This window comes from Carettochelys insculpta, chromosome 9 (genome assembly GCF_033958435.1).
Source record: "Carettochelys insculpta isolate YL-2023 chromosome 9, ASM3395843v1, whole genome shotgun sequence".
Lineage (NCBI taxonomy): Eukaryota > Metazoa > Chordata > Testudines > Carettochelyidae > Carettochelys > Carettochelys insculpta.
Window position 1 is genome coordinate 46,858,452 of NC_134145.1, and position 27,226 is coordinate 46,885,677.

At 46.7% G+C, this 27,226-nt stretch overlaps 1 protein-coding gene across 1 annotated transcript in view; it reads right to left on the minus strand.

Moving 5' to 3' along the window:
- Window positions 1-1,168: 1,168 nt before the first annotated feature.
- Window positions 1,169-27,226, minus strand: part of CRB1 (crumbs cell polarity complex component 1) — a 156,503-nt gene continuing 130,445 nt past the window's right edge. The window contains exon 12 of the mRNA XM_075003295.1: window positions 1,169-1,384. Coding sequence (XP_074859396.1) covers window positions 1,169-1,384 — 216 coding nt within the window. The remainder of the gene's footprint in view (window positions 1,385-27,226) is intronic.

Here is a 27,226-nt window from a genome sequence, read left to right on the forward strand (position 1 = left end):
TCCTGTTGAAAAATGACTCTTGCTGTTTATATTAAGAAATTGCCCTAGCTTGCCTTTGCTCCATCAAATACATATTACATTTTCCTAACTCTTCCACTGAAAGTTTTAACATATATTAAGGAGATGAGGTTGGTAAATATTGTCATCCCTCATTAGATGGAAACCAAGGCACAGAAAGCTGAGTGGCTTGCTCAAGGTCACACATGAAATCTATTGCAGAGTTGGGAACCCATGTGTCATGATTTCTAATCCAGTGCTTTAGTTACAAGACAGTCATTCTCCTTTCCTGATATTGTTCCACCATCTTGAGCAGCATATTTTTAAACAAGCTTGTCTCTTTTGAACTTAATGTGTATTTGTGACCTGGGCTGCATGAGGGATATTTGTGTGTCTTAATATCATAAGAACAAGACTCTGATGGGGATTGCAGGGTAGAAATGATACTTTGAATGCCTTTGAATAGGTCTGGTTAATTAACATGTGTCAGTCTAACACTTTGGAGTGTCGTTTGTGATGCTTAGAGAAGGACGTGTTTGTCACAGGAGACTACTGGCATTAGAAAAGGATGGTGAAACAGCAGGTGAAATGAGCACATTGAAGGGAAGCAAGCCAATAACTTCTGAAATGTTTATTTTACTTCATGGGGAGCCTCCCATAGCTTCCTTTTAATCCCTGATAAAAGAAAGTAGAAATGCTGGGACACAGTTCTAATGCTAATAGCTGTCATGGCATAATTACGCTGTATTTATTGTACAGGCTTATTTTATTTCTCTGTGTGGCCCTCTGCTGCAATGATCACTAGGCAGTCAAAGGGAAAAGCATAATGAAATTTGTGGTTCCAACTGTATCCAAGAGACAGGCACTTACTTGTATCCCAGAAGCCATTACACTCTATAAGACATACCATTGATTACCAAGGCTGAAAATTCCAGTGCAAACAAAATTATCCTTTGAGAGGCTGGTCCAAAACAGTTAGAAATGGCATCAGGTCAGTCAAATGCTAGAGGCCCTTAAGGTTATTGGATTTAGTGCCAAACATTTTCAACAGCCCCTAAAGTCATTTATTCCTTCGGATCAAAAACAAAATTAACAACCATTTCCATCATATTTGCTCTACTTTCTTCCAGCTGGATGACTGCCAGCATGGAGCACGCAGGAGTGCGCTCTCTTATATCAGTCTTTCCATCGGTGGGGGCTGCACCATGTTCCACATCTCCACACGGGACCCCTCTTTCTCCTGCCGACTGGGGCTGTAGGTTCCTTGAGTTGCTCGTTTGTTGGCTGCTATGACAGAAATCACAACTGCCAAGAAGAGGATCAATAACAAGGCCAATGTTACTGAGCCAATGGTGGTGAATATGTTCGAGATCAAGTCAGCTGTCAGCTGAAAGGATTGAAATAATTGCAATATAATTGATGTTATCCACACAGAGACACATACCCTGGAGCTACCATGGTCGGAAATCATTTTGAAATAATAATTACGAACATAAGATCTAATATTTTAAAGAACATATTTGCTGGTAGAAAAGCAGATTTAGAAAAGCTTTCTAAAGTTCAGTACTTTGCATCTTACAGAAAGGAATGTATTGTAGCATACCCTTTTGAACATCTGGGCGAATTGTGTAGAATGGCTAGCTGATTTGATAACTTTCTCTCTGTTTGCGAATTATTTGTGAGCAGGCTGTGTCTTTCTCAAATGGAACTATTATTCAGAAATTGTGTGCTGAATTGTTTTTATGAACAATCCTTTGTCCACAGATTGTTCCCAAGCAGTTCACTGCAAATCTGATATTTTCAGTGTTAAGAATTTTGATTGGATACATTGGCACATAGCAACATTTCTGTGTTCCTCCCTGAATGAATCCGGTTTCTGGTGTGAAGGCTCTGCAGTTGCAGTTGCAGTTGCAGGTTCAGATTTTGTTGTCCAGAAATACTTCTGTGAAATACACCATTTCTTGGAACATTTCTGCCAGTGTGGTTCTTTCCTGGGATATTTACATAAAGTCATCATGCAAACTTTCCCCAGGGACTGCATCTTCAGGTAATGTAAAGACTAAGTTCTTCCACTGACCCTGTGATCTATACTGGTGGGAATTTTGATCTGGCCACTTAAACCCGCTGAAGCTGCGTCTACACGTGCACCCTACTTCGAAGTAGCGGCACCAACTTCAAAATAGTACCTGTCACGGCTACAAGTGTTGGGCGCTATTTCGAAGTTAACATTGACGTTAGGCGGCAAGATGTCGAAGCCGCTAACCCCATGAGGGGATGGGAATAGCGCCCTACTTCGACGTTCAACGTCAAAGTAGGGAACGTGTAGTCATTGCACGTCCCGCAACATCGAAATTGCGGGGTCCTCCATGGTGGCCATCAGCTGAGGGGTTGAGAGACGCTTTCTCCAGCCCCTGAGCTCAATGGTGGCCGCGTGGAGCGGCCCCTTAAAGCTCCCCGCCCCCTCCCTTCCTGTGCAGGAAGCTGAGAGAGGGTGCAGGCAGCAGCAGTAACATGCGGCTAGCCTGCACGCTCCTCCGCAGACACCCACACCCCCACCCAACGTGATGGCCGCCCAGCAGCCCCCCAGCGCCCCCAGGGGACCCCCCCCAAGGGGAGCCAGGGCTCACAGCCCAGCAGCCAGGTGGGGAAGCGGCAGCAGGGCCCCTCCTGGACGGAGGCCGAGCTTCGGGACCTGCTGGAGCTCTGGAGCGAGGAGGAGGTGCTCCAGGAAATGGGGAGCAAGAGGTGGAATGCGGATGCGTTCGCTCGGCTGGCTGAGGGCCTGGCCGCCCGGGGTCACCCTGCCCGCGCTCCGGATCATGTCCGGAGTAAAGTGAAGGAGCTGCGGCAGGGTTATGCCTCGGCCCGGGATGTGGCCGGCCGATCTGGGGCCGCCCCCATCACTTGCCCCTTTTACAGGGAGCTCAGGGACATCCTGGGCCCCCAGCACACCTCCTGCCCTCCGGCCACTCTTGATACCTCAGCCGAGGAGCCCCAGCAGGCCCTGGAGGCGCAGTCCGCCCCGGAGGCAAGCCCTGCACCCCGGGGGCCCCCCCAGGAGCCCACCCCCAGGGCACCAGAGGAGGAGGAGGGGGAGTCCTCCTCGACTGATGGGGGGCTGCACATCATCATGGCCTCGAGGAGCTCCAGCTGAGCGTCCGCCCCCCGGGTGTCCCCCGACCGTGGGAGTGGACCGTCAGGTATGTACCCCACCTGGTGCACACCCCCGGGGTTGAGGGGCAGGGGTAATAGATATGGCCAGGGCCCTCCACATGCCCAGATGACCATGGCCCCAAGGACAGCAGTGGCATGTCCCTCACAAGAGTGCATCAGCCCCTGGCACCCCCAGCATGACAGTGCCATGCCCCATCCCCGGGGCTGGGGGGAGTGGAACCTCTAGGGTCCCCCGGGGGGAGGGTGTGGGACACCCAGCAGCAGCAGCAGCATGTGATGGAGTGGGGGGAGTGCAAATGCGAGACTCAGGCTAGATATGAGCAACAAACTGAATAGCTCCCAGTAGCTAAGGATGATCCTGGGACTACAACTGGCAGGTTACACCTCTGCCCTGAACAAAGAGGAGGGAGGAGCCGAGCTGGGTTTGAATCGGGGGCAGCAGTTAGAGGCTAGGGGAAGGGAGAGCTGGAAGGCAGCCAGCCTGAGGAGGGGGAAAGCTACACCCCAGAGGGGCACCCCTCAGTGTCTTCTCCCCAGGACGGGTTGGGAGGACTGTCTCTGACTGCTGTACTGTCGCTTCTGGGAGAAACTGGGCAACTGTTGCCTAATAAACCTCCTGTTGTACCTGCTGAGTTGAGAGTCACTCCTGCCAGCAGACAGGGTGCAGTGCAGGGGGACCCCTGAACCCCATCACAGCAGCATCTCCCGGGGACGGGGATGGGGAACCTGCAGCAGAGGGGTGGGGGGACAAGGGCCACGGCTCGGGGCCCACTCTAACGTCTGTCTCCACTCTTCTTCCCCCCCTCCTGCATTCCGCAGCTGCACCATCGGAAGGACTGGAGAGCACTGGTGAGGCGTCAGCGGTCCCGGACAGCCCCCCGGGGACATCACTCCAGGCCAGCCCCTCAGCGGAGCAACGACCAGCCCCACGGCGGGGAAGACGGCGGACACAACACCACCAGCCGCCGGCGACGGACCCCCAGCTGCTGGCACTGCACCGTCGGCAGCTGGAGGTTGCTGAGCAGCGGCTGCGGGTGGAGGAAAGCCGCCTCCACCTCCAGGAGCGGGCGCTGGCCTGGCGCCAGGAGGCATAGGGGGCCTTCATGTGGACCCTCAACTGCATCGTGGACTCCCTGGCCCCCCAGGCTGCGCCGACCGCCGCAGTGCCCGCCCTGCCTGCTCCAGCCGCTGCACCATCCGCCGTCGCACCACCACCCGCCACCGAGGGCCATTCCACTCAGGGGGACCTGGGGCCAGCTGACACTCGCCGGCTGTATCTCCCGATCCGCCCGGCCCCCAGCCAGCCCCGGCCAGGGCTGCGGCCGAGGCGGGGATCCCAGCCGCCCACCCACAGCGCTGGACTGTAGGGGCGTGGGGCCCAGGACGTGGCCCCCCACCTTTGTATATATTCCCCCCAGTTTATTATTCTTTTCTTGTAAATAGTTTGTATTTGTGACCCATTACTTTGCTGATCCTTACCCCCCCGTGTAAATAGTTCTCCCCTTCCTTGTCTTCCCCTTTCATGTTATCCTGATTTTTTATAATGTATATATATTTATCAGTTTGATTTCCCCTGTACATAGGTTGTCTTGTTCAGAATATTTATAATAATAATGATAATAGTATAAGAGTTGTAGTAAAGAAAATGTTTGAGTTGACAAACAACTGTCTGCTTTTATTTTTACAAGAAAAGTGTGCGGGGTGTGCTCTTGGATGCTCTATGGTGTGGGCGTAGGGGCAGGGAGTGTTGTGGAGGATGGGAGGGTGCAGTGGGGGGCCTGCCAGCGTTCACCCCGCGGCTTCATCGAGCTGGGCCCGCAGGGCCTCCCGGACCCGAGTCCCTTCGGGGTCCACCTGCCGACTGGGGGCAGCAGGTGGCTGCACATCGGCCCTACCGGCCTCCACAGCCCAGCCATGAAAGAAGGCCTCCCCCTTGCTCTCCACCAGGTTGTGTAGGGCGCTGCACGCACCCACCATCTGGGGGATGTTGGTGGGGCCCACATCAAGGCGGGTGAGGAGACACCTCCAGCGCCCTTTGAGGCAGCTAAATGTGCGCTCCACCACTTGGCGCGCGTGGTTCAGGCGCTGGTTGAAGCGCTCCTGGCTGGCAGACAGATGGCCCGTGTACGGGTGCATGAGCCAGGGTCGGAGCGGGTATGCCGCATCTGCGATGACGCAGAGGGGCATGGTGGTGTCCCCCAGAGGGATCTCCCGCTGGGGGATGTAGGTCCCCGCCTCCAGCCGGCGGCACAGGCCCGAGTTCCGGAATACCCGGGCGTCGTGGGTGCTGCCAGGCCAGCCCACATAAATGTCCAGGAAACGGCCCCGGCTGTCCACCAAGGCCTGGAGGACCACTGAGTGGTAGCCCTTCCTGTTTATGTAGCATCCTCCACTGTGTTCCGGGGTGTGGATGGGGATGTGGATCCCATCCAGAGCCCCGAAGCAATTGGGGAAGCCCAGGGTGGCAAAGCCCGCGATGGCAGCATCCGGGTCCCCCAGCCTCACGAGCCTGTGGAGGAGCAGGGCGTTGATGGCGTGGACGACCTGCAGGGGAAGCACATGGGAGAGCACCAATGAGGGGTGTGCAGGGTGTGTGTGGCCCTCCCCTCCCCTCCCCTGCCAGGGTACCCCTTCCCCCCCACTGCCAGGGCTGCCTCCCCCCCCCTCCCCCCGTAGGTCCTCTTACCTCCACGAGGACAGCCCCGACGGTGGCATTGCCGATGCCAAACTGCTGGCCCACGGATCGGTAGCTGTCTGGAGTGGCCAGCTTCCAGACAGCGATGCCGACCCGTTTCTCCACGCTTAGGGAGCGCCGCATGGCGGTGTCCTGGTGCCTGAGTGCGGGGGTGAGCCACTGGCAGAGCTCCAGGAATGTCTGCCGGCTCATCGGAAAGTTCTGGAGCCAGCGGTCGTCGTCCCAGTCTCCGAGCACCAGCTGCTCCCACCAGTCAGTGCTGGTGGGGTAGCTCCACAGCCGGCGGTGTGTGCGGCGGGGGGGCAGGGGTTCTGCAGGGCTGCAGGCAGCTCCTCCTCTGTGGCAAGGAGGTGCTCAGCTGCCTCCTGCATGGCATTGAGCAGGGCGAGCACTGCTCCTACAGGGGCAGCTGGGTGGACCTCTGGCGGCTGCGGCTGCTGCTGCTGCTGCTGCTGCTGGGGGTCCATGACTCTGTCGCTTGAGGTGTGTGTGCCTATGGCTCTGCAGACCACGTGCTGTGCAGGCTGCGTGTGTCTGGGAGGGGCCCTTTAAGGGAGCAGCTAGCTGTTGCCCCGAAAGTGCTAGTCTGCCCTGTGACCCTGTCTGCAGCTGTTCCTGGCACCCTTATTTCGATGTGTGCTACTTTGGAGTGTAGACGTTCCCTCGCAGCGCCTATGTGGTGCTGCGCAACGTCGATGTTGAACGTCGACGTTGCCAGCCCTGGAGGACATGTAGACGTTATTCATCGAAATAGCCTATTTTGATGTCTCTACCTCGAAATAAGCTACTTCGATGTAGCGTTCACGTGTAGACGTAGCTTGAGTGTCCAGGCTGCTGGCTGTGTGATAAGCCAACAACCTATTCTAAAATGGTAGGAACACAAAATATTTTAAAAATGCCAGTTGAATATGACAATATGACAGAATAATATTGACATGTTGTATGTTGCCGTATCTCAGATACTCCGGTACTGTGCAATCTATCTCGCAAACAAGATAAGAGATAGGATTGGACTGTAAGCAATGGCTGGTGGTGTAGGAAGGTTTTAGTCTGAGAACATCCACAGGATACCCATGAACATGACTGAAATGCATTTCATGAAAAAGTGAAATCAATAAATATTCACAAAAAACATTTCATAGTATTCTCCAGGATTCCCTCTATTTTTTCCATCCTGGGGCAGAATACATTTTGTTATGTGCACCAAGGCGTAAGGGGATGTGCACCACCAGTGGAAACCCATGCTACTGGCTGTGGGTATTCTATGCACTCTGCTAATCAGTTGGGCGGCATCTGAAGCTCTGCTGGGTGGCTGCCCAAGAGCTCAGCCTACAGGGAACCCTTGTATCCTCCCAGATCGTCTGCTAGCTACAGAGCTTGTATCTTTAATTATGGAGGCATGCCTTTGTTTCCATAATTCATTTTCAGGAAACAATACACTGCAGAATGGATGTATAGATTGTGTTCCTTTATGCACTGTTTTTATACAGCAATGGGAAATGCAAGAATGTCAGCATGCACCGTGTACATGCAAACAAATCTGCCAGAAATGTCTTGTAGTGCTGGCTTTTTGGCAGATGAAAACATTGGTTTAAAATAGTCTTTCTGCAGTCATGAAAGCCATTGAAATGATGTGAGTGCCAAAGAAAAGTGGTCCCTATGCATAGAATGACCCTGCAAGGAATTGGGCTTCCAGGCAGTTTTTGCCGTCATCGTTTGATTTGTATTACAAGTGACAATCAAACTGTGGTAGATGCACATGTGCTTGCGGCAAAACTTTCAAATCCAAAATGTTTAGAAACAGAAAACAGCAGGTTAGGTTTCAAATCCCATTTCCCAGAGAGTTAGATACAGCTTGTTACAGAATACTATTGCCCACACTGCGTGATCTGCTAAAGTCATTCCCATGGAGTATTCAAGGAGAGTCTTTGTACTGGGGACAATATTGCTTTCAGAAATGGGATACCCTAAGTGGGGCATTAATTCGCTATCAGTGCATCCCACTGTTCAAACTCCTCTGCAAATAGAATGACAGCACTACAGGCAAAAATATTAAAGCAGTCTTTTATTTCTGGATTAAAATAAAAAAAAATCCAGATGCAGTAATCTTAGCAAGTTTGGCTGAAGGTCTCTCCTGGGGGGTAAAGGGGAGGCTTTACTACCAGCTGTGATTACTCTTTCCTCTGCCCTTGATGACTAAATATGACTCCTGTGATTTAAAAATAAATATCTTGTGTAGAAAGGGCCTACTCTAGGTGACAGACTGCACAGTACCCAAATATCTGAGATAAGGCAGCACTCAATATGTTACTATCATTTTGCCATATTGGGAATGCCATTGCATAAACTTTTCAACTGGCATTTTTACAATATTGTCTTCTATGTCTTTTAGAGACGCAGTTGTCTTTCTGTGTGTCTTTCTGTGCTTATATGGTCCTTGTCTCTCTGGTACCAGAGAATCTCACAATCATTAATGGGTTTTTACCCTTACAGTGCCCTGTGAGGTATCACCTTCATGTTACAGACTGGGGAAGTGAGGCATATGTGTGTTAAATTAGTTGTCCTGTCTCCTGAGTCTCAGGCAGTACAACTAGTTTATCATTTACCCCTTCAAACAGTTAACTCTGTGCTCTGGGTTTGACTGGAACCATCTGTACAAGCTATTGAAGGAACATTTTAGCAGTTTTTCACGTAACTATAATGGCCCATGGTAGACAAGCAAACAGACCACATGATCTAATAATCCCATTTTATCTTAAACTCCGTGAAACTATCTGAATACTTTCCAATAAGCAACAGCATAAACCCTATTATTGCTACATCTATGAAGACACTTGAATGAATAGTATAGTCTAAGCTCATAGCCTATTGCTATTTTGGGAGATGCGGTTTACACACAAAAACAATTAGCTTAATAATTTATACATACAAAGAAACCACAATTACAATAGAAATAAATGTCGGCATTATCCGAGATACGTTTGTACCCTATTCAGTATAGAAATAAGTTTCTGTTGTTTTGCAGGAGTCATTCTGCTTAATTTATCATTCTTATCTGTTTTCATAAACATTCAGTGCCCAGATATTCTAGTCTAATGCACCAGAAATGACTAAGGAGTTGCTATTAACAAGAAAATTGCCTCTTCCGTGTGCCTTTTGGGTTCGATTCAGGAGCATTCCTGACTGGATAGTGACCTACGCTGGACAAAGACTGTGGAGCTGCAGGGTGTCCTAGAACTGAAATCTGCCAGAACATCTCAAGCTGATCCAATCTGTCAAATGGCTACAGCTTTGATGAGATCTACAGAGCTGTTTTCTATCATATCGGCCAATTTTACTTCTTTCTTCAGTGTTCACTGCTGATTTTTCAATATTAAGTGAGCTAAGTGAGCAATAATAGTGAGCTATTAAAAACTGGGGTTATGGATTGTCCTCCTGATCTGTCAACTCTCATAGCAAAGCACAGATTTATAATGCGGGTGTCCTCATTAGAGCTAGCAATGAACTGATGTAGAGTTGCCAGAAGGTTCTGTAGTCTGTTTCCATCAGGATCAACCATTTCTTCCCTAATTGATAGTTGAACAGTTAATTTAATTTGGAGAGCATGAAACAAATTGTCTTGTCTAAAAAAAAAATCAAAACTCTCCATCATGGGCAGTAGGACTGGTTTCTTGAGATCTTTAGTATTGATGATAGCACTCACAAAGGTGAGAAAAGTTTTCCTTGCCCCAGGAAAGATGATGACCTAAGCAGCATCTTTAGGAACGTAAGTGTCCTGCTTTTTAAAGGAAAGTGTTATCACTTAACAAACCCACAATAAAAACATATATGAATAATGGTAGGGCCTGGTTTTAAAGGCAGGAAATGAAGAATTTAAGTCACATCTCTGCCTTCACTCATCCTGTTTCTTACCTTGGCTATTGCCTTGCACTTTGTATGGAGCCAGACTATGAACCCCTCACTTGCATTAGTGAACAGTTGCTCCCATAGCTAGTTCCTAATGTGCTTACTCATGGGAGTAACTGCTTACCAACAGAAGGTGTATGTAATCTGGCCTTTGATATATGTAAGACATGATACTATTTTGAGAATCCTGCAGTCCTGAGTCACTGAGTACTATATGGGTAATGTCTCCATGCATACTGCACAGATTAGCACAGCTGTGCATCGCTTTTCAATTTAGCATCACGTTTTGCTATTATACTCTGACAACTTTCCCATGGTAGCCATGTTCATAGCCTCATCTTTGATCTGAGCCTCTGCCCTGTGGAAAAATCAGTCAGAGAAGAATTTTAAAAAATCCCCTCACTGACTAAAAAAGAAGACACTCCCTGCCCGGCCGCCGCTCACACACCAGGCCCAGAGCCTAGAGGGGCCAGAGCTAGTAAATTTCTGTGAGGCCTTCTAGGCTCTGGGAGTGGGGCTAAAAAATGAGAGGTGGAGAGGGAGATGGGGTTGCCAGGAAGTGGACGTGGGGTGTGGGTTCTGGGCAGGAGGGCAGGTGCAAGAGTGGGCTGGGGGGATGATCTGTGTGGGAGTGGGGTGCAGGAGCAGGCAGGTAGTGAGGGAGCCTGACTGAGAAGGGCTGCAGGAGAGGGGTGGGGGGGTGTGGTCTGGGTGGGAGGAAGGATGCAGAAGAATTCGGGCAGGGGTCTGAGCCATTTGCTCAAATGCAGTTAAAATCAATACTTCAGGAGCCACTATGCACATGACTATGAGACAGTCCTTAATAAATAACCTCAAACCATGCTGTTCGTAAGCCCTGTTTTAAGAACAGCACACACACAGTGATTTGTACCAGCTGGGAAGTTTGTTATTTTCACCCCTGGGTTGGAGAGCTATTGAGGACAAGGAAAACACTGTGCCTGGGGATAGGGGCTTAAGCAGGTAGGAGCAATGTTTATATGATCCCTCCACGCCACCCCACCCTCACATTCCCAGTTTCTACCCCCCTCAGCCCCCAAACTGACCTCCAATCCCAGGCTTTACCCACCTCAGCCCCCAAATCCTCCCCACCGTCACAAAGGTTCACCTCCACCATCGCCAGTCTTAACCTGCCTCAGCTCCAAACCAGTCCCCAGGACTAACCCATCTGTGACACCAGCTGGGGAGCCTACACCGGGTGGCCACATGCGCCCAGCAGAAGGAAGGCTGGCGTGAAGGTGTTCTGCTGGTGGGGGTGAGCAGATCCCCACCCATGGGGGGCGGGGTATGGCTGCTCAGGAAGCAGGGCGAGTGAGGGGCTCTCTGTGGCTCTCTGTCCTGTCACTGCTGAAATAATGGAACTACAGTTAATTGGTTTAAAGCCAGAACCCTCCCACTGCCCAGCCAGCCATTAAATTCACTAGATTTAGTTTGACTGTTTCAGCAGTGGCAGGGCAGGGAGCTGTACAGGAGCCAGAGGCGGCAGCTTCCAGAGCTGCAATTGAGTCTGTGAAGAGCTGCTTGCGGCTCTGGAGATGCAGTTTGCCAACCCCTGGTTTGGGTTGTGGAGTCTGGAAGGGAGCAATCATGGTGGGGGTGAGGGGTTTGGGAGGAGAAGGGCCGGGGTGAGGAGCTGTCTGGAATATGGTGTCTGGGCAATGGGGTTGCACTTACCTGGCTCTGCACCACCCCACCCCCTGCCATGCCAGGCACCTTCCTCCGAATTCTGGCCAATCAGAGTGGCAGATAAAGACTCCAGGCAGTGCTGCCCCTCCCCATCCCCCTTCAAGAATGAGGCTCAGAAGGTGGTGAGAACATTCCTTCTCATTGGAATAAATCCTGGCCCTGTTGAAGCCAATGGCAAATCTCAGTTTCACTGCCCTGAAACCAGGTTTCACCTGCTCGTTTCCATGGGAGTGGAGAGCTGAGCCTTGTAAGACTCTCATGTTAACAGAGAGGCAGATGTCATCAGCTAAAACAAAAGACAAACGTTGGTCTCGGTCATCGCTCGGCTCGTGTGTTTCAAACTGCAGGACCAGGGCCATCATCAGTAGTTCTCAGGCCTGACAAAAGAGGGGCAAAGGGGGCAACTGCCCCAGGGCCTGGCAATTCAAAAGGGCCCAGAGCTTCCAGCCACCACTGCTATCACAGCTGCCTCAGTAGCTGGAACCTCAGGCCCTTTAACTTGACTCCAGAACCCTGCACAGTGCACTCTGGGAGGTTCTGAGGACTGGCGGATTGTGCTCCTGACAATGCTGAGGGTTGGGTGCCCCCAGCCCTACCCTTTCCACCCAAGGCCACACCCCATTCTGGGATAGCAGAGCTGATCCTTTCCACTACCTTACACAGGGTCTCAGCCACACCGTTGGCCTTGTGGTGTTTCTAGAGCTCTTAAAAATGACATACAGCCTAGATCAAAACAGGCTACTTGCTCCAAAATTCTCTTGTTTGGTTGCAGGAACAACCTTTAAACTAACATTTTAACACTTTATCTAACATTCTATTTACGTTATTAGCCCTTGTAAATCCAGTTTTGCTGAACTCGAATAAATGACTTTATAAGGAATCTTACACAGAACAAATACAGCTAAAGCCTATTTTCTGTAACAGCTTGTTGTATTAATAACTTACTTTGGATTCATTGCACAGTATTGGTTCGTGAATGGAGGTGGTCTGATGATGCTGCAGTGTCTAAAGATGTCACCTAGTAATACCTATCTATTCCAGCCAGGTCCCTATGTGCGTTAGGAGGCTCATCTATGCAGATTCCTCAATCTTTTGGTTACCATCACGTATATCCTTAATTTCAACATCTGTATAGTCCTTTCAGCATGAGTCAATGCTTTGGTCAGTACCAGGCAGGATTGAATCTAAAGTGCCTTTTCTCCTTCACTATCACAAAGGACTGATCTACATTATGGGCCAGATCAACTGGGTAGCAATCAATCCAGCGGGCATCAACTCATCACATCTGTAGATGTGATTAAATCAACCACCGATTGCTCTTCCATCAACAACAGTATTCTACCTCAGCAAGCCGTACAGGACATCGCAACGTGAGAGCATCACCCATTGACACATTGTTGTGAAGACTCCATGGCAAATAGATCTAAGAACATTGACTTTAAATTTGCTATTCACATAGCTGAAGCTGCGTAACTTAGATCAATCACCTCTCTAGCGTACACAAGCCATTAATGTGTTCCGGGGTTAGTAAGTGGCCCATGTGCCAGAACTGAACTACCAGGATTAGTCCCCACCTCTATATTTACCTGCTCTTCCACTGGTATCAGGTGATTGCAGCTCTCATTGGCTGCAGATTGCTGCTCACTGCCAATGGGAGAAGCAGGGAGAGGTGTCCTGTTTCTCGCTGCTTCCCTTAGCTGCGAATGGTGATCGGTGGCCAGCAACAGCTGAGATCACCTGATACCTGTGGAAATGCAGTTAAATATAGCAGCAGTGACTCATTACTGACTAACCCCGCTGGGCCATTGTTTTTCTTTTTTTTTTTCTTGCCCGTTGTTGGTGCATTCTGTGGAGTAGAATGTCTCACTTGGCTGTTTGAGGAGAAAAACCATTATAAAGCAGTGGGCTTTTAACACACTAACAGATACTGTTTTGTAACAATGGCCAATGCTAATTCTACAAATGTGCTTCACGTTCTCTTCAGCACTGTTCTGTTGGTGCAGCACAGATTGAATGTACAGCTTCAGCGTGGTGTTAAGAGAGGCCTTTTAAAATACTGCTGGCAGCCTCTGGTGTAAAATTTAACCATATGCTGCCATTTAAAAATACAAGAGGACAAATGTACCACTCACGTAAACCCCCTGAGTTAATGAAATTAGGTTCAGGATAAATTTGGCTCAAAATTGCTAAATCTCAGACCAGGCAAACAAGACAAGGCAAGACACAATGTTTTCGTCTATGTGTCAGTCTCTGTGGCTTGACAGTATTCATGTTTGGGCAAAGCTTCTGGTTACTATGTCTAATTATCACTTGATTTATCATAGCACCTACAGTATGCTAGGTGCTATCCTTCTGTGCAGGAAAATAATCTTTCAGCCTAAGGCATGACACCTGAAAGGCAAGCATCCCCATGAACAGATCCCATCAAAGAACCAAACCCTCTGAAGAGAAGCACTTTAAGAGCTATTCAGACAGAAGATTACTGTTTAAAACAGTAACTATATCCTACCGCTCCCAACCAGCTTTATTCATTTGCTAAAGTTCTTGTAAATACCATGACAGAAAATGGGTCTTGAGGAAGGATTGGGAGGTGCTAGGCCCAGTCAGGGAGGGGGTTCCAGGTGTAAGCACAAGGTGGAAGTGGGTTGTGGCTGAAGTGGACGAAATGAGAGACAAAGATGGTTTCGGTGAGAGACGTGGATTTGGGGCAAGGCGTTAAAAGGAATGAGCCGGTAAGTAGGAGGAGCAGAAGTACACAGGAACTGATGGTCAAGACTTGGTGCTGCAGAAGAGGGAAGAAATGGGGAAATTCACCAAGGAGGGTGAAATGGTTAAAGCAATGGGTAAGAAGGGGAGAGGGGTGATGTGAGTTCTGACGCAGAGAAGGTAGAGCAGAGGCAGCTGTAGCACTCAAAATGGGGCACAAGGTGGTTCTGGACAAAATGTTATCACAGAAGACGTGTCAAGATTTGGTGTGCAGAGGACAAGAAGAGTGGGGTGATGCATTTTAGTTACCAACCTGCAAGGCAGGGGGCATGCTGAACTATTTCTAATGCAAACCTTCCAGCTTTTGAGCCATAGCCTGAATCACACTTTTGTCCCCATCAGTTGAAAGGAACACAGTGTCTGATTCTGATCGCCTTTGTGCAGGTGTAAATCAGGAGTTTCTCTGCTGAATGCAGTGCCATACCAGCACTAAAGCAGTTTACTTGAAACTGGAACCGGGCACACAATGCTTAGTGCTTCAGCTTTGTCACTGCAGATCAACTTACAGTGTTTTCAACATACACATCCAAATCCTGGCCTTTGCGTGTGACCCCAGCTGATTTCATTTGACTTTAATGGAATTGCACAAGTTTAATGGAGGGCCTCTAGTCACTAGTCTCTCTGTAGAAATAACTTACCATGTAAATGAGGAATATTTGTTCTGACCAAGTCCAATGAGAGGTCTGGCCAGCTCAGCTTCTGCAGACAGCGGTTCTATGATTCTTAAGGCATGCTGTGGGCTCTGCATGCTGTGGCCGTGCAGGCATGGTGTTCGTTACTAGCAGTGTCTGATGGCGCAACAAACGCCATTGGTTGACAAAAATAGAGGACCGCCACAGGAAAAGTATGACCTCCATGTGATTAATTCTGTATGCAGCCAGCAAAGGTGCATGCAGTCACAGTGAGCACAAACAAAACTTATGCAAAGCAAGAGCCCGATCCTGCACTGGGCATTCTCAGCGCTCGCTGAAACCAGTGAGTGCTGAAGGTGTTCATCATGTCCCAGCTAAGGTCTCACCTACTCACACATGTGCATGATAGGCCCTATGATTGGGATTTTTTCAAAGAAGCCCAAGGAAGAGAGGCACCTAACTCCTGTGAATTTCAGTGTGAGCTGGGCACCTAACTCTCATAAGCCTCTTTTGAAAGGCTCAGATGAAATGAAGCATTTTCTCTTTGCCATTTGAGGTACGTGTAAATATTCTGCATGGCTATTGCACATCATCTTTGCTATTTGCTCACCTATAATGAGATGCCCCTGCCACTCTTCCCCACAACCTACCTACATTGGTATGGGTGAGCAGAATGCCAAGATACACGTGGGAAGCAAAAGGTTTGGACTAAACTTCAAGAGAGAGCTCCATTGGTTGTCACAGATAGATATGGACAGGGCTAGTTCCGTGTTTTCCCCCCATTGTATAATAATCAGTACTGATATGGCATGTTTACGTTGACCACCTCTTCACACCACGGAGTGCTCAGGTGCTTTGGGGGATCCCGCATGAGCACAACTCACTTTTATGTAGATGGTGAATTCACCACCTCCTAATATAACAAAGGCCTGTTCAACAGTGCAATTATGAGATAATTCTGAAACACTCTTGGGTCATAAGATTAGAAACTCCGGCATTTCCCGTACTTGAGCTAATGGACACATCCCTGAAATGGTATTAGTAGTAGGTCCTTTATCGCCTCTGAACAAGATCACTGGAGTTCAATACTAGAATATTCACTGTATAGCAACGTCACCCCATTTGCATACACAAAGGACCAAATTATCACTGGTCCATGTTGGTGGTACTTACACCGGGCCTTAGGACAGGCAAGCAAGGCAGTTGCCTGGGGCCCTTCTTCAGTGCCCCATGCTCTAAATAATGATAATATCTACCAGCTGAGCTCCACTGACAGTATATTGCCTTGAGCCCCACCCACTGGTCCAGCTCTGGTGGTATCGCTAGCAGAGGTTACCAACTCGCTGTAGATTTGCCATCACTCTCCATGGGCTTCTGCAGAGGCAGGTGACATCTTGGGGCTACTTCTCAAACTTTCTGGGGTAAAAGGCAATGGTTCTCTTTGCATAGATCTCACAGCTTTGGGGAGACTGTACCCTTTCTCTCTACAGATCACATCTACACATAAAAGCAGATCAATATCTTGGTCCGCTCTGCTGTCAGAAAGTATCAACACACGCCAGCCACTCTGTTGAAAAAAGTGGCCCCAAACCCTAGAAGCAAGACCTGAATAGCCCCTAATGACCATCCCCAGGCTCATCCTCCCCATCATCCATCCCCTCAACCACCCACCCAACCCCCACCCAAAAAGGGACATGGTGGTGGTTCATAAAAATAAACTTTTACTAACCAAAATAGCACTTTGTAAACATTAGATATTCGTGAAAGAACTATGGACAAACAGCAACATGCCTGCTATATATTGGGGGGGGGGAGAAAGGGAGTTGGGAAGTGGGGGGGGTACTAAACTGGGAGGGGGCATCTCAGCTGTGGGAGCATCTCACCCTGGGAGTGGGACCTTAAGCTACGGCCGGGGTAGAGGCTCGTGAGCCATGCCAGCCAGGAGAGTCCCCTCCTGACAGTGCCATAACTAGCTAATTTTGTATATGAGGCAAGAATATGAAATTGTGATCCCTTCATATTTACGTATTCATAGTAGTTGTTTCATAGAAAAAGGGAAAATACATTAATAATAATAAAATAGTAACACAAGGTTTATTTATTATAGTTAATTATTATTTTGTTGTTATAGTTAATCTGAGTTGTGGTGGGGAAAGACACTCATCCCCAAACTACTCCCCACACCTGTCTGGCTTAAACCTGCCACACACAGAGGCTGGAGTAGGTCTGCACTCACACACGGAGGATGCCGGGGGAACGGTCACACGGGCTGTGAAGTGGGGTGACAGGGGTGGGGGTCACACATGGAGGATGGAGGTTCTGGAGGGGATCACCCTATCCATTCCCTCCTGTTCCCCTAGCAAATTTGCTGAAGGTGCAATCCATCCCCTCAGTCATTAATAAAGATGTTGAACAGTACTGGCCCCAGAACCAATCCCTGGGACACTCCACTTGAAACTAACCACCAACCAGACATTGACCCATTGGGCCCGATCATCTAGTCAGCTTTCGATCCACATTACAGGCCATTTATCCAATCCATACTGCCTTAACTAATAGGCAAGAATATTGTGGGAGAGTGTATCAAAAGCGTTGCTAAAGTCAAGGTATATCACATCTCATCGTGGAACATAATCAGATTGGTCAGGTGTGACTTGCCTTTGTTGAACCCATGTTAACTATTCCTGATCACTTTCCTCTCTTCCAAGTGCTGCAAAATGGATTCCTTGAGGATCCAGTCCATGATTTTTCTGCAGGATGGGGTAAGGCTGATTGGTCTGTAGTTCCCTGGTTTGTCCTTCTTTCCTTTTTTAAAGATGGGTATTGCATTTGTCTTTTTCCAGTGCTCCAGGACCCCTCCTAATTTCTCTGAGTTTTCAAAGACCTCAAAGGATCTTTAATGTGCTTAGCTCCCATTTAGGTACTTAAAATTTTCAAAAGTGCTCACGATCCGGCAACTACAATAGCTGGCCTCTGACCTTAAACTTTATCACATCTAACAAAGACTTAATATGAGAGAGCGAGAAAAAATGAAAAAACAAAAACAAACCAAAACCAAAAAAAACAGTTGTCCTTTTTTTTTTTTTTTTTTTTTAAAGTTAGCAGTAATCAGGGAGAGTTCCATGCTAACGCTTTTGCTACTGTCTTTCCTATTAGCTTCACTGGTGATAGACCCATACAAAGCTCATTTGAGGATCAGATCCTTAATTTTCAATAAATAAAACAGACATGCTACCTAGTGAGATTGCTGCCATCATGTCCTAGTTGCAAGTGAATTAAATTGTCCATTATAAATGCATTCTGCTTACCCTCACACCCTCATGCCCTGCTTTCTTGTTTTCATTAAAATTTGGATGAAAACTGTAAGACAGTAAAGTAGTTTAGATTTTGCTGTTTGTTTTGGAACTTCTAGTCATTTCAGACACTTGTGACTCATGGTAGAGATTTATGGTCTGATCTCAGATGGTGTTTTGCTAAGTTTGCCAGCAAATTAAAAAAAACTTAATTTTTGAATGTGAACATTTTGTATGATTTATGCTGCTTTGGGGGGAGCACAGTGGTTTTTGTTTTTGTTTTGTTTTGTTTTGTTTTTTTGAATTCCATAATTGTAAAAACAAACATTTTTAAAAATTAACAAAAGTATGAATCATAGATCTCTCAAGCTAGGTAAAGTAAAAAAAAAAAAAAAAGACTGATTTTAAAACACAATTTTAAGGCAAGTTCATGGTGATAGTGATGTGGCACTAAGGTGAGAGTATAAGGAGATTATACAATACAATGACATAAGTGTGTATTTACAATACAATGTCAGTATATATTTAGAAACTCAGTGTAAGTTGTAAGAGATTTGGTAAAATTATATTTCAATCCATGATGATATGAAGAAAGAAAAGGTAAAATAATGGTTGTGCTTTTATCAATAAATTATTAGAGTATCATAAAATATTATATATATAATATATAGTCTTTCTAATGCAATCCTCCCAAGAGGCTTACTCTACTAAAGGCAATAAAATAAATAAAGGCAAAAACACTAAACCCTCATGAACTATAAGAGAAAAGGATGTAAAATGTCACATATAAACAATGCAAGGCTGCATTGCATTAATATGTTATACTGAGAAATGACGAAAATAAATGCTAAGGTGATGTACATGTGAGTGTCTGAGGAAAACATTAGAAGGCAAGGGAAAGGGAAAACAATGCCAGTGCTATGGAAAAGATGTTGTACAGATCAAATTTGTTAGTCTGAATACCAACTCTGTTCTGTGACTGCTGTCCTTGAACTGATGTGTATATTAGTGTTACACCAGCATATGTCCCCGTGGCTGCCTTTTCTGTTCATATTTACCATAGACTTTAAATATTAAGCTGCTTCTCAGTGATGCTTGCACTAATGCTTGCCCTTGCGAGGAGCTTTCCTGTCTTTTACTGCTACGTCACATGAGCTAATGTTACTGTCTTTGCAGTGCAATGCTCTTACGCATTAAGGTACAGCCCATAAGAAAGATGACATTTCTTACAATAGCCTTTTTACATCTATTGGTAAATCAAGAGATGACTCTGCAACTAATAAAACAACAACAAAGTCTATTGAAGAGCTGCTCTGGTTTGAAGAATGATCATAAAAATGACCCTGTGGCATTTCCAAAGCCTTTCAGAGCAGAAGCATTCAGTATACAAATCTAAAGATTTTTTTCTTATTCTATACTCTCTACAACAGGAATACAACTGGTTTTTTTCTGTCTCCTGCATTTACAGCAATAAAGAGTCTGCAGTGGTAATGTGGTTAACAACTATGTTAATGGTGCAAAATCCATCCCCTTCTATTCTTCCCCTTGCCCCAGAAGTGAAATTGTCTCTGCAGGGTGAACAAAAGTTATACAACCTTATTTCAGTGCATGAAATAACTAACAATGACTCCAACAGCCAGACTGCACTGACTTTACACATACCGTAATACCCTGCTTTACGCAACTTCACATCACACGAAACTCGCTTTAATGCGAGTTTCGCACAATGCGAAGCTCTGGGCTCTCAGCCTGCCAAGCTGCCCACAGCTGCTCACTGCCCCTTCCACCTGCCTTCCCAGAGTGGTGCAGCTTGACAGCAGCACCGGTTCACTCCCATTAAAATCCCCTCCACTGGCTTACCCTCCCAACTCCCCGAACCCCGTGATCCCAGCTCATCCCCGTGTGCCCCAGCTCAACTCCACCAGTGGGGGCTCCAGCCACATGCCTTGGGCTCCCCTCCAACCCCTGCAGACCCAGCTCCAACCCCTGTACTCTGGCCCCAACCCCTGCATGACCAGGTCCCAACCCCCGCATGTCCCAGCCCCAACCCGTCACACCCAGCTCCAAACCCCATGGATAGGTCAGTGTGTGTGGGGCTCCAAACCCCTCCCCCTCTCAAACAACCCACCCCAGTGCACCGCCATTCAACCCCTCCCCTGCTCAACTCAATCCCCCGCCAACATGGCGCCAGCTCACCCCTGCCCGCCCGCATGCATGGGGCTCTGGCTTCAACTTATGTGACTTACGCGACTCCCCAACTTACATGTACCACGAGAGATTACTGTATTTGATAGGACCTTATTCTGCAAGCAGTCCCACTGATATCAGTAGGATTTAACATAGAACAAGGTGTGAGTAAGAGGTATTGCAGTCTCCATGTCTGTGCTCATGGAGAGACAATATCTGTTTTACATAGTTACTTTGTAAGCCATAACTGCTTGTTAAACACAAAAGTCCTGTATTCCTTGAATATCCAATGGCACTTTTGGACTTGCCAATGAGAAAATGTTTACGCATACTGGATCCTCTACAGTTAACTTTCTGTTGATCAGGGATCCTGCTCCTACAAGGCCTAAGAGCACAGGAAAGAGAACGCTAAGAAAACAGTTCTATTTTTAAAAGATTTCATTTTTAAATATTAATCTTTCCCTCTCCCTGGCCACAGCAGGAATGGAAATAAAAGCTACAGATACACATGTTCTTATCGTGCTGTTAAAATTGCTTTCCCAGCCTTTTGCAGGCCCACTCGTCCATCATGAGGCCAGTTCCATTCTCAGATATCCACCTGGTGGCTGTGATGAGGACCTACCCAGTGGCATTTCTGTAACAGCCTGTTACAGGATGTGCACTTTGAGGTGTCCTTCCAGGAGTTCTGGCTAGCCTAGCGGAGGCACAAATAACCTTCCCTCAGCATGGAGGTAGTAGAATGAGGGGGAAGATATGTGTCTGGCCCTTCTGCTCCATCTACACCCCAGGAATCTGCTGAAGCATGTGTGCAGTGATAAAGCAGCTGGAGCATAAGGTTTTGTAGCTGAAGATGCTCCTAACTGATCACCTTGGGAATCCCATGGCTCTGTGGAGAGTTTCAGAGAAAACAGGATGAGCTCTGAGCCCTCAGTGCCCATTGGGCTCTCAGCACGTACATTTGAGTTCATCCAGCTGCTTTAGGAGATGGCAGAGAGGAAAATAACCAAGAGCAGTCGACATGGATTGGCCAGGGGCAAGTCATGCCTGACCAGTCTGGTTATCTTCTATGATGAGGTAACTGACTCTCTGGACATGGGGAAGTCAATGGATGTGATATATATTGACTTTAGCAAAGCTCTGGATACAGTCTCCCACAATATTCTTGCCCATCAGTTAAGGAAGTATGGATTGGATACATGAACTATAAGATGGTTAGAAAACTGGCTTGATGAAGAGGCCCAATGGGTAGTGGTCAATGGCTCAGTGTCTGGTTGGTGGTCAGTTTCAAGTGGAGTGCCCAAGGATCAGTTCAAGGGCCCGTACTGTCCAGCATCTTATTAATGACCTAGGTGAAGGGATGAATTTCATCCTCAGCATATTTGCTAAGGTAGGGAGACAGGTAGATACATTGGAGGGATAGGGATAGGGATAGGGTCCAGAGTGACCTAGTAAATTGGAGGGTTGGGCCAAAAGAAATTTGATGAGGTTCAACAAGGACAAGGGCAGAGTCCTGCACTTGGGATGGAAGAATCCCAAGCACCGTTACAGGCTGGGGATCGACTGGCTAAGTTGTGGTGCAGCAGAAAAGGACCTGGGAATTACAGTGGATGTGAGGCTGGATATGAGTCATGAGTGTGCCCTTGTAGCCAAGAAGGGTAATGGCATATTTGGGGTGCATTAGGAGAAGCATTTCAAGCAAATATAGAGAAGTTATTATTCCCCTCTACTCGGCTCTGGTGAGGCCTCATCTGGAGTATTGCATCCAGTTCTGCCCCCTCCCCTGAGTATAGAAAGGATGTGGATGCACTGGAGGGAGTTCTGTGGAGGGTAATGAAAATGATTAGGGTTCTGAAGCACATGACGTATGAGGAGAAGCTGAGAGATTTCAGCTTATTGAGTTTTCAGAAGAGAAGACTGAGGGGCAATTTGCTAGCAGTCTTCAACTTTCCGAAAGGGGGCTCTAAAGAGGATGGAGAGAGACTGTTCTCAATGGTGACAGATGACAGAACAAGGAGCAATGGTCTGAAGTTACAGAGGGGCCGTGTCTACAGTAGCCAAAAAATTCAAAATGGCCATGCAAATGGCCATTTTGAAGTTTACTAATGAAGCGCTGAAATACATATTCAGCGCTTCATCAGCATGCGGGCAGCCACGGCACTTCGAAATTGACATGGCTTGCTGCTGCATGGCTTGTCCAAATGGGGTTCCTTTTTGAAAGGACCCCGGCTACTTCGAAGTCCCCTTATTCCTGTAAGCAGATAGGTAGACGTAGCCAGGGAGGTTGGATATTAGGAAAAACTGTTTCACCAGGAGTGGGTGAAAGACTGGAATGCATTACCAAGAGAGGTAGTGCAATCTGCTTCCCTAGAGGTTTTAAGTCCTGGCTTGACATAGCCGTGGCTGGGGTGATTTAGATGGGGTTGACCCTGCTTTAGGCAGAGGGCTAAGGTCCCTTCTAGCCCTTGAATTCTATGATTCTATGATCAGCCTTGATGGGCCATTCTGTATTCTACTCTGGTTCTATGGTCCTCTGGAGAGATTAGCTGGTGGGTCCTCCCTGGAGTGGTGAGCATAGGCATGTACCTGACATGATTCATAAACACTACCTGCCCCATTTTGGTGAGAAAGAGACCCTGGCATCCATTTATGTAGAATGCATGAGCTTGCAGCCCCTCTTCCAGCTCATCCCAAATGCTTTATTAAGGTTCTGACTGCCCTTTTGCCCATACATATTAACTACATGCACACTCCAGCTGTAGATACCCAAAGTTGTAGAACCTTCTCCTCCTGAGGCTGGCCATGTTCAGGGGGGTGGGGGTGGGGGTTGATGGGTGGGCAGGCAGGCAGGCAGGCAGGGGGAACCTAAATAAAATAGCTGAGATGCTCTATGACACCAGGGCTTATTCTCAGTCTCTTGCCCAATCATACCTTCAGGAAGAGTTCCCCTGAAACCAAATTACTGAACATAGTTAAATTCAAAATCAGTTGCGAAGAGTAACAAAGGAATCTCACAGAACTGGGGGACTGGGCAACAAACGGACAGATTAAATTTAATGCAATAATTCAAAATTTAAAAAAATCAATGCAATAAATTCAATAAATGCAAAATAACACATACTGGAAAACATCATCCCAACTACACATACAAACGGATGGCATCTAAATTAGCTGTTCCCCCTCAAGACAGAAATCACTGGCTGTTCTCTGAAAATATCTGCTCATTGTGCAGTGGCATTTGAAAAGTTAGCTGACATGTGAGGAACTGTTAGGAAAGGAATAGCTAATAAGATGGTAAATATTATAATCCCACTATATAAATCCATAGTATGCCCGCACCTTAAATACTGCATGCAGCTCTGATCAATCCATATTAAAAAGATATATTAGAAATGGAAAAGATGCAAAGATGGGCAATAAAATGATCAAGGATATGGAACAGATTCTACATCAGGGCAGTGTCTACACTAGCCAAAAACTTCGAAATGGCCATGCAAATGGCCATTTTGAAGTTTACTAATGAAGTACTGAAATACATATTCAGCACTTCATTAGCATGCGGGCAGCCGCGGCACTTCGAAATTGACGTGGCTCGTCCAGATGGGGCTCCTTTTCAAAGGGACCCCACCTACTTTGAAGTCCCCTTATTCCCATCTGCTCATAGGAATAACCATAACCCTTTGATGCACCTGGAATTGGCCACTGTCAGAAGACAGGATATCAGGCTAGACAGAGCATTGGCCATATATATGTTCTGTGTCCACTGAGTCTCTAGATGTATTTGAGGAACAGTGGGTGTGGTTGGGTGTTCTCTGCTTGTTGGCCCCCCATCAGGATCCATGATTTTCAACTTTTGAACTTATGCCTGTTCCCTCCTTGTTTGTTTGTTATCCAGGCATTCAATTTTTTGTTTAGGCTAAGGGGTTCTTCCCCAATAATTGAGAGCGTGGACCTACAGCTACCTGTTTCCAACACTACAGATAGGCTCCACCTTGGTACTTTCAGCTGTAGGTTCTTCAGCAACAGTATATTCTGTGAGAAATCTAGGGCTGGAGTCTGCTAATGGAAGATTCATCATTAACCTTCTGAAACCGAAAACACTTAGGAACAGGTTTTCAGTGTCCCTGAGCTCATGCCAAATTCTAGTGAGGTTATGGCTGCTCAAGTATCAGAGGGGTAGCCGTGTTAGTCTGGATCTGTTGCAGCAATGAAGGGTCCTGTGGCACCTTATAGACTAACAGAAAAGTTTAGAGCATGAGCTTTTGTGAGTTAACTCACTTCTTCAGATGCTGCTCAAGACATCTGAAAATCAAGTCCCCAGTGCTTTTAATTTTCATTGCTCTGAACAAGCATGAATCCGTCTACAACAACCTCTGAAATAGGTAGGTGAATATTATTATTTTTTAAAAAAAGTTCTGTATCACTTTAAAGACAAAAAAAAATAATGCATTAGGTAGTTGATGGATTTGCTTTCCAAACCCACTGAAGAAGTAGGGCTATTCCATGAAAGCTCATCACCTAATAAATAATGTTGTTAGTCTTTAATGTGCTACTGGACTGCTTTTTTGTTTTGTGAAGATACAGACTAACATGGCTACCTCTCTGTGACTATAATTCCAGTTTTGCCAACCCAGTGCATTAAAAAATCATGCATTAAGCTACGAAATCAGACATTGGCTTTAAAATCATTGTTTTTAAAAATATGAGCAATTTGGAGCACTTTTGATTTGCCTTCTGGTTTTTCAACCTTTGGAGGGCATGTTTTTCAAGCTTTGCACCCAGGACGGCTGGAGACTTATTGATTGTGAAAGTGATTCTTGCCTTGAGGTCGGGACTTTAGAAACACTACAGTTATGGAGATTAAATTGCAAGTGCTGGCCTCACTGAAGTTTCCATGATAGAGACAGAGCAGTTGTGCAACTTCTGCATGGGCACAGCAGGAGTCAGTGGAATAAGTTCACATAAGTTTTTGGCTCCTGTTTCCACCCCCATTGATTTTATTTAGGCATGTGTGGTTAACTCATTGGACCAAAGCAAACTCCCAAGGAACAAAATCCTTGATGGCAAAGCCAAACACCCCCTCTGGCAATTATTGGGCTATCTGGAGATGCACAAAAGGCAGCATTGTATCTCAATGTTTGGGAGGTTTCCTTTGTCGCTCTTCGGGGTTGTACATCTGAGGTTGATTTGCTGTGTTTGCTTAAACAAGATAACTTGACCTCCAAGCACATTCTGTTGACGCCAGTACTCCACCAGGATGAGAAGAGTAGCCAAAGTCGATGGGACTGTACCCCACTGATCTTACCCCATGGAAGACACCATAGTAAGTACGTGGACTTCAGCTGTGCTATTTGCACAGCTGAAGTTGTGTAGGTTAGATTGATGGCAGGGCTGCGTGTGGTGTACACTAGGCCAAAAGGGTTAGAATTTTTTCTTTTTCAATTCAAGTTAACAATCTGAAAAAATCTTCTTAAGGCCACCAGGTTCCCCCTTTTAAGGTAGCAGTGCGAGCACAGCATACTATCACAACATGGGGGGGGCACCTAATTCTGCATGGACATGGCCCAAATGATGGCGAGGTCTGAGCCAAGTATGCCCCAGAATACACAGTGAAACACTGCACTCATCCTGTCAAAGCTTGGAGAATGGTTGGCGGACATCAGATGAAGGGCTGGTTCTGTCTGAAACCATGTGTGACTGTGTGGGCCCCCGTTGATCAAAATATTGCATTAAAAGTCTTAAAAATAAGATCTCTGTTAGCCCTGAGTACATGCTATATGCAGGAGCCAGACAGAAAGATGCGCTGGGAGGGATGTTTGACAGGAGAGTGAAGATATAGTTGTTAAACTCCTGATGTCTATGCTTTTGAGTGAATGCGATAATTATTCATAAATAATTACATAAATATGAAAATGCACATAGTTGGTGAATAAATTATTCATGAGGCAGCAAGCATTAATTAGTGTAATTAAATACCATCAGATACATTCATATTACTAACACTTGCAGTTATTGAATATGTTAACTCATCACTGAGGGGCAGATTCAATCACAATGCCAAGCTTCCACCCTATGGAAGCCTGACTGAATTTTTGTTGAATCTGGACTGAAAAAGGATCACATTGTATGGGCTCATGAGTGTATTATAACAACATTTAATGTGAAGTGTAATCATGCAGCATGTGCCACTTGCCTGTTGACCCAGGAGGGTGAATTAGTAACAGTTGGAAGAGGACATGAAAATAGAAATAGTGTTGGAGGGGTAGGGGGATTCTAGACATCTTAATTAGCTGAACTTTAATTGTGTCTCATGAATCCAGGCACCAGTTCTGCATTACGTGAATGTATGCAATCAGGGAACCTTTCACAGGTGAGTGAATACCATTCTAAAGATGAAGTCCATGATGCAGTTCAGGAAAACTTTTAAAAGTACAAACATAATTTGTTGATGTGTATATATTCAGTGTAGGAAAAAACTGGCTTCATGTGCAGCGAGGGAGTGATTTAGGTCAGACATCAGGAAAAATGTTCTATCAGGATAGTTAAGCTCTGGAATACTCTTCTACAGGACTTTGTGGAATGCTGGTCAGCTGAGGTTTTCAAGATCATGTTTGACAAACACCTGCCAGGGATGAACTAGCTTTGCTCGGTCCTGACTCAGTGCCAGTGAGGGAAATTATAACTTCAGGGCACAAAGTGGAGAAAATGTTAAACGTTCAAAAAAAAAAATCACATGAGGTAACCCACCCACCTCTGTAAGTGGCTTAAAATCATGAGAGATTTTTAAAAATAATCTTTTTAATTTAAATTATTTCAATTTCTGTTCTGGTCTCTGAGCTTTTAGGGGTACTCCGATCACATTTTCACACCCTTTT